General features: G+C 48.8%; 1 protein-coding gene across 2 annotated transcripts; it reads right to left on the bottom strand.

Moving 5' to 3' along the window:
* Window positions 1–586: 586 nt before the first annotated feature.
* Window positions 587–3,511, bottom strand: LOC120393438 (sperm acrosome membrane-associated protein 3-like). 2 transcript variants are annotated; one of them, XM_039517994.1, is made up of 5 exons: window positions 3,434–3,511; window positions 2,888–3,109; window positions 2,004–2,162; window positions 1,616–1,694; window positions 587–897 (listed from the first exon to the last, which is right to left on the bottom strand). In XM_039517994.1, the coding sequence occupies exons 2-5, from the start codon at window positions 3,024–3,026 to the stop codon at window positions 822–824; spliced, it is 453 nt and encodes a 150-aa protein (XP_039373928.1). In that variant the 5' UTR covers window positions 3,027–3,109; window positions 3,434–3,511; the 3' UTR covers window positions 587–821. The 2 variants fall into 2 exon arrangements, with proteins under 2 accessions (XP_039373928.1, XP_039373929.1); XM_039517995.1 differs by lacking the exon at window positions 1,616–1,694 and having other exon boundaries at window positions 2,888–3,506.
* Window positions 3,512–12,731: the final 9,220 nt, after the last annotated feature.

Raw genomic sequence — 12,731 nt, 5'->3', positions numbered from 1 at the left:
AGTTTAGTGACTGATACTGGAATGTGTGTGGTCTTAACTGGGGAATTTGAAAACATTTCCCAGTAAGCAACTGGGGATTTATGTAAACACAATGAAGCAGTCACATGGGCGCAGTTGAGGCTCAGGAAAGGCAAAGGGGCCCTTCACCATGCTAAACCAAGAAGTGTATTGTATTTTACAGTTCCTTATGAGCCTGCCCTCCCTGAGATGGCCAGGATGACTCCATCTTCCCCCAGGGTCTCATTGTGGATAGTAGCTGCTTCAGAGTTAATGTGACAAGGGGGCCACAATAGATAGAAACAGGCTCCAGGGAGATGGATGAACAGAAATGGGAACAGAATCCAGGATCCCTGACTTCCAGCCCTTCCCATGATCAGGAATAGAACCCAGGCATCCTGACTCCCAGCCCCTCCCAGAGTTGGGAATGGAATCCAAGAGCCCTGACACTCAGACCTCCCCCCTCCCCTTATCACTAGAATCCCCACTAACATCCCAGAGCGAGGGATAGAACCCAGGAGTCCTGACTCTCTCAGGCACCCCTGCCCCCCCCACCTTCTCTGTCTTCTCTAAATAAAATTTGTGACCCTTTTGTCATTAGACCGTCAGACAGCTTTATTCAGGAAAACCTGCTCCCAGTGCCTTAAGGTGCAGTCCCAATAAGGGGACAACACTCCCCCACAGTTAATGACCCACTTTGGAGCTAGTTAAGAAGGAGAAGTAGGTGCTCACAGAGGATTTCAATGAGGTGCTAAATCTGCAGGAGACTGATGCGACTGCAGTACACCCCATCTAGCAGGTCCAGGGCATCCCAAGGCGCTCCTTCATCGACTTCCCACATTGCATCCTTCCACCCACTGTGAGAGGTCATGGCCCTCACAGTGTTTCCTCCAGGCCAGCCTGAGAAAGATAAACAGAGAGCAAGGTCAGCGAGATCAACTGGCATTGAGAGAAGTGCTGCCGCATGGGGATGGGTCATCCAGTGCTGAGATGCAGCTGCTTCTGGGCAGGGCAGCTGGGTAACAGCTACAGAGACACTATGCAGGGCTCATTCACCAAGCGCTGAGATGCAGAGCTGCCTTTAGGGTGGGGCAGCAGGTTACACCACACAGTGAAAATGTGGGGGGATAGCTCACATGGTGCTGAGCAGTAGTTACCTCTGGGGTGGAGCATTTGGGTAACAGCAGCACTGCACAAGGATTACTTGTCCAGTGCTGAGATGCAGCGGCCTATGGGCAGGGCAGCATGGTAACAGCCTTGTTGCTCCACAGAGTTGAGTTGTATAAAGAGTACTGAGCTACATTGTATGTTTTCTTTACACTGCATTGTTTTGTGGGGTTGTCTGGTGTACTGCATTGTGTAGCGCCTTGTTGCACTAAATACTGCTGTAATAGCATTGTGTTTCATTGCATTTATTATGTTGCAATATGTAGTTCCATGTTGTAGCAGTACATGTATCAATTTGTGTAGTGCTGTGCAGCTCTGTGTTGTGCAGTTCCATGTTGCATGCTGTAGAGCTGGGTTGGCAGTATAGTGCCACATTACACTGTGCTGCATAGTTTGCCACGCACTGCTACACTGGCACTCCACCCACACCCTTCCACCAGCTCCCCCTTACCAGGCCCCCATGCCCCTTGGCTTTTGCACAATCTGCATGGCACACACGATGTCATCGTTGATGTTACTGGTCAGCAAATCTGGGGTGGGGGAGGAGAAGAGAGTGAGGATAGGGCATATCCCTTGGTAGCTCAACACCATAGCCTGGGAGCCCTGGTCCTCCTAGCAGGAGAGACTATCATTAAGCCAACCAACCCAGACCCCCATTATGCTGCCCTCTGCTGTCCACTGAAGGCAAGGGTGGCCTTCCATTCCAAAATGTCTCGGGCCTGATGCTGGTTCCCCTGACTACCAGGAGGGATCGCCCCCACCCTGCTCCCTGCCACACAGGTCTCTAGCACTGTGCCATGGCCCAAGGGTCAGCACTGGGGCCGGAGAGGGTTACTCACCACTGCAGTGCATGTGACAGAGGTTCCGGGTGGAGCTCCTGTAGTCATCGCACCACTGGCGGCTGTTGATCTGGAAGATGCCGTTGTCAGTGCTGCCATCAGCTTCGTGGTCCACCGTGTCCGTGTTGAACCGACTTTCATGGAACGCCATGCACAGCCCTGGTGCAGGATTTAGTAATGCACAGAGCCCCGCAGGGAGGGTGGGAGGAGGGATACGCACACAGCCCCACGGGGGTGGGGCAGGGGGAGGGATACACACAGAGCCCACAGGGAGGGCGGGAGGAGGGATATACACAGAGCTCCATGGCGAGGGGTATGCACACAGCTCCATGGGGGGGGAGTGGGGGTAGGGGAGGGAGCTGCACAGAGCCCCATGGAGGGGTGGGGCTAGGGATACTCACAGAGCCCCACGGGTAGGGCAGGGAGGAGGGATACGCACAGACCCCCATGTGGAGGGCTGGGAGAGGGATATGCACAGAGCCCCATGGGGAGGGCTGGGGGAGGGATACACACAGAGCCCTATGGGAGATGAGGCAGGGGGGAGTAAGGTGACTAGATATCCCGATTTTATAGGGACAGTCCTGATATTTGGGGCTTTGTCTTATGTAGGCATCTGTTACCTCCCACCCCATCCCAATTTTTCACACTTGCTGTCTGGTCACCCTAGGGGGTGGGATATGCACAAATCCCCATGGGGAGGGATATGCAAAGAGCCCCACAGGTGTGTGGCTGGGGGATGGATACACATAGAGTCCCATGGGGAGGTTGGGTGGGGATACGCACAGGGCCCCATGGGTGGGGCTGGGAGGATACACACAGAGCCCCAAGGGGAAGCGTAAGGGAATATATGTACAGACCCATGAGGAGGCATGGGGATCACTCACAATCAGCCAGGCTGTAGCCTCGGAACCCATCCATCCCTGCCTGGTGCAGCACCTGGGCTAGCTCGCAGCGCCGGAAGATCTTCCCCATGTTCCCCACAAGGACACAGGCCAAGATGGACAGCAGCACGAGAGCTGCCATTCCTGCAGTGTGGCTGGAACTGGAGGCTGCACTCTAGGTGATGTCTGACCCAGGCCCAGCACAAGCTGCTTACACAAGGTGCACTGTGAAGGAGGTGGCGAGCAGTGGGGTTAGTGCCTGTCGTGGGACCTTACCCTTAGCAAGGCAACCGCAGTAATGAGAGCATGGAGTCTGTCTCCCCGCTCTGCTGGGCAGCCCTCAGACTAGGGGCCATGGCTAGGCCAGCCAAGAGGGCTCAGGGGACTGGCACAGTGCAGAAGCTGATGGCCCCGGAGATCATGGAGTGTTGTCAGGGCTGCAGGGGTGCTGATAGCTGTCCTGCCCCCTTTGTGGGCCTAGTTGGAATAGGAATTGTGGGATTTGGCCCCTGCCTGGCTTCTTGGATCCCAATCCAGATAGCTGCTCACCGGAGTGGAGTGGAGAGTAGCAGAAAGTCCCTGAGTGCCAAAGTCAGGGCTGGTGTTCCAGAACCCCATGGGAGCTTGTGATGTCATGGCTTCACAGCTTCTAGAACCTTCCCTGTCTGAGGTATGGGTCTGTTGTCACCCTTACTGTGAATTCCAAGATAAAAGTATGGTCTAGCCCAGGGGTAGGCAACCTATGGAATGTGTGCCGAAAGTGGCACACAAACTGATTTTCAGTGGCACTCACACTGCCCGGGTCCTGGCCACCGGTCCAGGGGGCTCTGCATTTTAATTTAATTTTAAATGAAGCTTCTTAAACATTTTAAAAACCTTATTTACTTTACATACAACAATAGTTTCGTTATAGATTATAGACTTATAGAAAAAGACCTTCTAGAAATGCTAAAATGTATTACTAGCATGCAAAACCTTAAATTAGCATGAATAAATGAAGACTTGGCACACCACTTCTGAAAGGTGGCCAACTCCTGGTCTAGCCCCAGCTTTGGGGGTGGAGCGGGGGAGTGTTGGTCTTGTGGAAGTAGGAAAAGAATTAACAAGGATTTGAAGGGGATCTTAATGCATGTCAGTCAGTTAGCAAGAGTCAGGCCACACTGTAACCCTAATGACGTGAGACTTGCAGAAGCGAGGATGGTGTGAGGCGAGAGGGAAAGAAACTGTGTAAAAAGTTATTACGACCTTGCAACTTGTAACCAAATATGCAGACTGGTGTCTTCTAGGAGTGAGAAAAATAAGATAGCAGGATGGCTTATGTATAAACAAAATGCAGCTGTTGCGCATTATTGTCTGTATTATTGCTTGTTATTGTCTATAACAAAGGTATAAATGCTTGCTGTTTGTTTACCTGTTGAGAGACCTGTCTGGGACTGGGGCGACCCTGTGTCCTAGGACACTCTCTCCCTCCATTGTAATTACTGGAGAAATAATAAAGTATTTGATTTTGCTGCACCCAAAGAAAAAGCGAGAACTGAGTTTTTCTCCGACAGTCTACTGTGTTAAAGACAATCAAGTATAGATACATCAAAAGTTCTAGGTTACAGTCTATCTTTCTCCTTGTGGTGACAGACAATTCATATCACATCTAGGGTACAAAAAACAGAAAGAAAAACAACAGAAAAGGTCCTGGGAATTACAGTGGATGAGAAGCTGGATATGAGTCAACAGTGTGCCCTTGTTGCCAAGAAGGCATATTGGGCTACATTAGTAGGAGCGTTACTAGCAGACTGAGGGAAGTGATTATTCCCCTCTATTCGGCACTGATGAGGCCACATCCAGGGCCGTCCTTACCCATACGCAAAGTATGTAGCTAAGTAGGGTGTCCTGCGCAGCTGCATGCTGCTCCAGCCCCAGCCCCAGCCCCGCCTCTTCCCTATGGCCCCTGCTCTGACCCAGCCTCACCCCAGTTCTCCCCAATCCCCAAGCCAGCCCCCCCTCCCCATGGAGGCCTGAGCCCACCCTTCCCCCCAAAAAAGCTAGGGATGGCCTTGGCCACATCTGGAGTACTGTGTCCAGTTTTGGTCCCCTCACTACAGAAGGGATGTGTACAAATTGGAGAGAGTCCAGCAGAGGGCAATGGAAATAATTAGGGGGCTGGAGCACATGACTTATGAGGAGCGGCTGAGGGAACTGGGCTTATTTAGCTTGCAGAAAAAAAGAGTGAGGGGGGATTTGATAGCAGCCTTCAGCTACCTGAATGGGAGGTTACATAGAGGATGGAGCTCGGCTGTTCTCAGTGGTGGCAGATGACAGAACAAGGAGTAATGGTCTCAAGTTGAAGTCAGGGAGGTCTAGGTTGGATATTAGGAAAAACTTGGAATGCTCAACTGTGTGGTTCACACAGCAAGCATATACCCTTCTCTGAGAATGTAGTCATCTTTTGTATGGCAAGAAAGGTGATTAGTGATATTCAAATAACCTACTCCAGATTAGTGAGCCAGTGGGCAGCTTCGGAAGTGATGATGCAAATCTGATATGCCAGTAGCAAACAATCAAAGTCACAATCACTGTCAGTGCTCACTTTGATTGTTTGCTACTGGCATATCAGATTTGCATCAAGCCACTTCCGAAGCTACCCGCTGGTACACTAATTTTCTGACTGGTGTCCACAGTCACATTGTGTGTTGACACTCATCTTCCAAAGGTGCATGAGATGACAGCATCTGCCATGCAATGTTCTAAAATGGTTCACTGGCTTCATCTTGTGCATCAGTACATTTCAGTTCTGGAGTAATCCAAGACCATTGTGTCTCTATTGCTGCAATAAGAGTCGGACAACTGACCATAACAAACCTCCAAATAATGAATGGCCAAAGCTCTCACTTCTGTCTTTTTCCTACCCTGCTGCATACTCTAGTGACCTTAATAGCCACCACTGACAATGGGGCTATAGTAGAAATAATGCAGCTGGTGAGCAACTCATAGACTGAGCTTTGCTTGCAGAAGTCCATCATCTTTTCAACCCGAACCAACTTCCATCACTCAGAAGAAACACTGAACAAATCCAGACCTTTCTGATGAACGACAATAGTGGTGTTCCTCTGAAAACTTTTGTCATGGATCCACACAATCAGTGCTGTGGCCCAACTTTGGAACAGTCTCTAGGAGGAACCCATTCAGTGTGCCAAACACCCAAAGGGTCTCACACTTCCCCCAGGGGAAACCACGCAGCTTCACCGCCTTCTTAGACCAGACCTCTGGGTCTGCAGCATTTGTGCTTCACTCCATGAGCCCTGTTCAGCAAGTCCAACTGCGACAGACCCCTGATGAAGACTTACACATTTCAAGGACTAAGGCACCTTGCCAAACGTTTGCAGTGTCACTCACACAGCCTTGTCAAAAGAGTCAGGTTTATTAATCATCTGGAATACAGCACAGGCAATCCTTAGGTTAGCACATAGGAATGAAGGTTAAAGCATAGTCTACTCTGGTTAGTGCAAAGCCCAGCCAAGCTGTAGTGAACCCCATCGTTCAAGCTCTGTCTCTCTGTCCATCCGACCTCCTTTGTCCAAATCCCTCCAGAAGCCAACTCTTATCGCCTACCTCACACCTCTCCAGTCCTTTGTTCCCAAGATGGGGAGATGCGGCTCAGTCCGGCTGTTGAGAGGTGGGGAAATCTATCTGTCTCTGGATCATTGATTGCTAGCTATCAGTGTCCAGGCAATTGAATTTGCCATTGTCTTCTCAGATGCTGCACTGATATGGAGATTGAGGCGCAGACAGCTAGGTGACATCCATATCTATGTCTCTTCACCACCCCTGAGAGGAAACATCACTTTTCCTCGACCTAAGTAATAATGCCACACACAGGGGAAAATGAGACACACACAGGCATCATAACAATATTATTAAACATTCCCACTTCATCACAGCTTTACAAACAGCATTTGGAACCTTGCCTTGTAGTCAACACTGTCCCACTATTCTGCACATTGCTTTGATGTTGGGAATTTCCACAAAGCAAACTGGGTTGCATATATCACAGAAGTTGAAGATGGGATACAGCATATCAACCCAATCCCAGAAAATTATGACCACTTTGTTCACTTTCTTGTCAAATTTGCCATGAAACCTATTCCTCAGGACTATTGCAAAGTCTATACTCCTTGCTAGCAGCCATAGACAGAAGCACTCTTCAGAGAGTATGAAAAGAGTGGTGATCCGCACACAGCAAAGCACTAATAGCGTCATTGACCTTTGCCTGTAGGGATGGTGTGACAGGGTGCTGACCAGGAACTGCTGAGCCAGCCCTCTGTCACTCCAGTTCCAATTAAGGGAGGTAAATTGGAGCTAACTAGAGGAACCTGAGCCTGATTGGCAGAGGCGGAACAGCTGCCCGCCTGGGGCTGCAATATACAGGCTCAGAGGAAGGAAGAAAGGGCAGAGAAGCCAGAGAGTGGAAGAAGAGGGACAGCACTTCCCTCCTAGCTGCAAGAAAGAGAAGCCTCTGAGGCTGGAACCCCCAGTGATATGTGATGAGAGGGGGTGGGTTTGCACTGTGTAAATAAGCTGCACTGGTGACTGCTGAGCCAGAAGGTCTCTGAGTGATTTTTGGAGCAGAGCAGAGCAGAGGCAGGATCAAGGGGGCCCTGCTACGTCCTAATAAATCTAAACCCCTCCTTTCTACATCATCGTCCTATCCATGCATTGACACTCTGAAGCTCTGCCTGCCTACCTGGCCTTGTGAGTGGAACTGGAAGCATTTCTGAGAATGCTACCATAGAGGGATTTCAGTCTCTTTCCTAGCAGCCTAAATTTGGCCCCCAGGACCTCTCTCCTACCCTTCCCTATGTCATTGGTATCTACATGTACCACGACCACCAGCTCCTCCCCAGCACTACACATAAGTCTAGATGCCTCTAGAGCTCTGCAACCTTCGCACCAGGCAGGCAAGTCACCATGCAGTTCTCTCGGTCATCACAAACCCAACTATCTATGTTTCTAATGATCGAATGTCCCGTTACTAACACCTGCCTTTTCCTAATGACTGGAGTTCCCTCCCCTGAGAGGTACCTCAGTGTGAGAGGATACCCCAACATCATCTGGAAGGAGGATCCCAACTGCTCCCCTTGACTGCTCTCCTTCCCTGAGCCTTTCATCCTTCTCAACAGCGCAGGAGCTGTCTGACTGGAGGTGGGACAAAATCTACAGTGTCCTGGAAAGCCTCATCAACATTCCTCTCTGCCTCCCTTAGCTCCTCCCGTACGCAGTCTCTGAGGGCCAGGAGCAACTTGCACCAATGCACACATACGCCACCCGCCCACAGGGCAGGGAATCATACATGCTACATTGAGTGCAATAAACAGGATAGCCCCCACTTTGCTGCTGGGCTTCTGCCTGCATTCTCTCCTACAGCTACCTAGGTTAATGAAAGGGTTTGTCTTTAAATCAAGAAGTTTTGATTATAGTGTAGTTTAAAGGTTTTAAAGAATGGCAAGTGTACCTCGCCGCCTTCCCAACTCCTTCTCGAAACTCCCTGTTAGCAGCCCCGGTCGCTTGCTCACGGCTTTATAAAGCCCTGGCCTTCCTGATAGCCCCACCACCTGACTAAGGCTCAGCCAGTTAAAAGAGGCTTCTAGATTTCAAACCTTGTTTAGAAGCTCACAGCTTCCAACTGCCGGCCACAGCAGACAAACAAACAGACCGACAGACAAACACAAGCTCAGCACACAGCAAGTAACCCCCAAACACAAAAACACACTACAGACAGCCACTTACCCGAAAGGTTCCATATTTGCTCCTCCTTCACCTGGAGAACTACCTCTCAAAAATCCCTGTTAGCGGCCCCTGTTCACAAAGCCACATTTTTAGGGTCACACTGCTTGCCAGATTTGGGGTTAGGAAGGAATTTCTGCCCACTCAGATTGACAGGATTGTGATGATTTTCCCCTTTCTCTGTGGTCGAGGGTGTGGAAGTAGGGAAAGAATTAACAAGGATTTGAAGGGGATTTTAATGCATGTCAGTCAGTTAGCAAGAGTCAAGCTAATAGTTAGCAAGAGTTAGGCCAGCTGTAACCCTAATGACGTGAGACTTGTAGAAGCGAGGATAGAGTGAGGCGAGAGGGAAAGAACTGTGTAAAAAGTTATTACGACCTTGCAACTGATAACCAAATATGTAGACTGGTGTCTCCTGGAAGTGAGAAAAATAAGATAACAGGATGGCTTATGTATAAACAAAATGAAGTTGTTGCTCATTGTTGTCTGTATTGTTGCTAGTTATTGTTTGTAACAAAGGTATAAATGCTTGCTGTACCAGTTGAGAGACCCATCCGGGACTGGGGCGACTCCCTCCCTCTATTGTAATTACTAGAGAAATAATAAAGTATTTGATTTTGCTGCACCCAAAGAAAAAGCGAGAACTGAGTTTTTCTCCGACAAGGGTGTGGATCCCTTGCTGGGATTGTCTGGGCATATCCCACCTAATCAATTCTCTACCATTGCAGGGTCCTCGGGCATTGGTGGCTGTCAAGCTGTCCTGACGTGGGTCAAGAGTACCCACCTCTGGACAGACTGTTAAGCAGCAGGGCACAAACCCTAAATTGGTTGTGAGTTCTATACTTAGATTTCATTAACCAAGTATCAAGTGAACTCGATACTATAGCAGTCTAACCGTAGTGTCAGAGACCATCCCCTTGGGTACTCCAATATATCTGAACACTCAGGTAAGCTTGCCTTTGATGGTCCCTTATACCAAAAATCACAATAATATTCAGGTTACTCACAGTCCCAAAGGACCAGTCACTTACCCCAGGTCAATTGCAGCTTAGATCTCATACCAAAGCCAATGCTTGTAGCCAATCCTATAATAAACTAAAGCTCTATTAACTAGGAAAAGGAAATAAAAGTTAAAATTGACAAGATTAAAGCAGGTAAACATACACACACACACAGGTTGCAGTCATATTTCAAAAGAAACTCTATATGTCCTTTAGGGCTAACTCAGGTCGAGCACTGGGGATCTTTTGCTTATGCTTAGTAATCTATGCTGCTTGGTCTCTGAGGGACAAGGAAAATATAGTTCTTCCTTGTTAAAACTTTTTATTCCCTTCCCTATTCTACTTCAAAGTCACAAATTCAGCTTTGGGAGGAATTCAGTTACATGTCTTCTCTTTGTGGGGGGAGGAGGGGGAAGAAATCAACAAAGTCCTCTGATGTGCCACAATGGTTTGTCTGGTGTCTGTTGGCCTTCTTTTGTTGGGCAGGAGATAACACCTCCTGTTAGAAAATAGCATTCACACTTCTTAATGCTAAACTGGTTCTTGTGATATGAAGAGGTAAATAACACTTATCTATTCACTTTCTCCATGTCATTCCTGATTTTATAAGCCTCCATCACATTCCCCCACCCCTTAGTCATCTCTTTTCTAAGATTAACAGTTCCATCCTTTTTAATCTCTCCTCATATGAAAGCTATTCTATACCCTTAATTATATTTGTTGCCCTTCTCTGCACTTTTTCCAATTCTAATATCTTTTTTGTAATGGGTTGATGTAGTCTTATTGGAAACCCAGGAGGTGGGTGGGTGCAAGCCTGCCCACTTCTAAAGGCCCCTCCCCCAGCCTAGCGGGAGGGACCACTGGACCCAGGGACCAAATGAGTATGGGGAACAACAAATGAGAAAAACAGGGACTGAGGTGAAGGTTCAAAACGAGGGTACCGGATGGGGACACTGAGCAGAGAACCCTGGACAGCGCCCGCTGCTCCTCAAAGTTGTCAAGGGAGCCAGTGGACACTGCCCAGTGGAACTCTGCCCGGATACGTGAAACTAGGGAGGAACGGAAATAGGCCCCACAGTCACAGAGCACCCCCTCATCCAGCATCCTCCTCCTGTGGGTTGATGTAGTGGGGCAGCTGCCACACTCCAGGAGAGCAGGGATTGAAAGCAGCCCTTAGAGAGGGCTGTGACTGGGACCCAATAAGAAAAGGGATTAAGAGCAGCTGAGGGAGGCTGGCTGAGTAGCTGGCCGCAGGTGGCCCTGATAAGAGAGGCTGTGAGCCAGGAGACAGGGAGTCTCACTCCAGCCTTGGAGTGGGAAGGACCTAGCTGCTTGGGAGTATAGGATACCTGAAGCAGAGCATAGCAGAGCGGTGCTGGGGAAGGGCAGGCAGAGCTGGGGAGCTCTGGCCTGGCGAGTCCCCAGGCTGAGGCCTTGCTGAAGACCAAAGGAGGTACTGGGGCTGCAGGGAGACAGCTGGGCCAAGAAAGGCAGCAGGTCCAACCCCTTTGCCTGGGGAGACCTAGAGCATGGGGACTGCTGTGAGGCAGAACCCCAAGGTAAGGGAGGGAAGGACATGGGGCCTGAGGTAGGAGAGATGCTGGCCAGCAGGGGGAACTCTGAGCGCTGGAATTGAGCTAATTCCCAGATTCACCGGGCTGGTGAGTCAGCGATCTGTTACAGTTGACCAGATCTGCATTCAGGATTCAAGATGTGGGTGTAACATGGATTTATATAGTGGCATTATGATATTTTCTGTCTTATTGTCTATCCCTTTCCTAATGGTGCCTAACATTCTGTTAGCTAGTTTGACTGCTGCAGCACATTGAGTGGATGTTTCCAGAGAACTATGCACAATGACTCCAAGTTCTTTCCCAAGTGATAACAGCTAATTTAGACCCATCAATTTTTATGTATGGAAAACACAATCCCAACTAATGTGTATCATTTTGCATTTGTTTACATTGCATTTCATCTGCCATTTTGTTGCCGAGTTTAGTGAGATCCCTCTGTAACTCTTCCCAGTCAGCTTTGAACATAACTATCTTGAGTAAATGTTGTATTGTCCGCAAATTTCACTATCTCACTGTTTATCCCCTTTTCTAGAGCATTTCTGAATATGTCGAACAGCATTGGTGCAGTGCAGGTCCATAGGGGAACCTGGCTATTTACCTCCCTCCATTCTGAAAACTAACCATTTATTCCTACCCTTTGTTTCCTATCTTTTTTGGAAGTCTGGATCCCATGCTGCCCTAAGAGTGAGGGCAATCCAAGGGATTTCAACTACTAGACCCTACTAACTCACTTAGTTGTCAGAGTCACCATTATAAAATCTAGCAGGCAGCAGTATATCCCTTCTGTTTGACAGTTCATGAGCTGACACCCCATGACGGGGTGTACATACACTGCAATACAAGGCCAAATTGTCCTGACTCTATGGTTTTTGTTTCCAACTTATGGTGGCTGAGCATACCAAGTTATGCTAAAGTCATACACAAGATGGCTGTGGTCATGTCAAGTCCAGGTCTCTCATAACAAATATTTTCCTTCCCCATTAACTTAGTTCCCTGTAGCACCAGCTGTTCAGATTGTGGGGATAGCAGGTTAGATTCCTGAATCAGGTCCTGGTGAGCCCCAGTGCCTCTACATCTGCACCCCCTGCTGAGCCCCAATGCATGCTGGGACAGGACAGTGCAGACTCCCTGTGGGGTAGGTTTCTCTGGAACCCAGTGCATGCTGGGAGAGGGCAATGGAGAGAGGCCTGCTCGGTAGCTCAGCACTGCTGCCTTACCCTCAACCACCCCTCAGATGGGGGTAAAAATCATATCTTTCTCACTCAGAATTAACCCTTCTGTCAGGTGGAGTCAGCAGCAACAAGGCCTAGGTTCAATATCTAGGGGTGCCTCTTAATAATACAAAACAAATAGCTTGAACCCCCCATGACAGTACCTTCCATAAGGCTTTATGGAAATATGCTTAGAATGTGTTTTATGCTACCTGTGCCATATCACAAAGGTTAATCTACTGAATGTATTAATCCTATTTGTATGCATGTATCATTTTTGTAT

The sequence above is a fragment of the Mauremys reevesii genome, unplaced genomic scaffold (assembly GCF_016161935.1).
Source record: "Mauremys reevesii isolate NIE-2019 unplaced genomic scaffold, ASM1616193v1 Contig2, whole genome shotgun sequence".
NCBI lineage: Eukaryota > Metazoa > Chordata > Testudines > Geoemydidae > Mauremys > Mauremys reevesii.
The sequence above is the reverse complement of the archived record's forward strand: the minus strand, read 5'-3'. Positions and strand labels throughout refer to the sequence as shown.

Bases quoted from the DNA above. Each gene is read 5' to 3' on its own strand.
- LOC120393438 (XM_039517994.1), bottom strand. From the start codon at position 3,026: ATGGCAGCTCTCGTGCTGCTGTCCATCTTGGCCTGTGTCCTTGTGGGG. The intron at 2,163-2,887 runs GTGAGTGATCCC...ATCCTGCACCAG, and splicing joins AGGCTACAGCCTGGCTGATT to GGCTGTGCATGGCGTTCCAT. The intron at 898-1,615 runs GTAAGGGGGAGC...TATCTTTCTCAG, and splicing joins CCAAGGGGCATGGGGGCCTG to GCTGGCCTGGAGGAAACACT.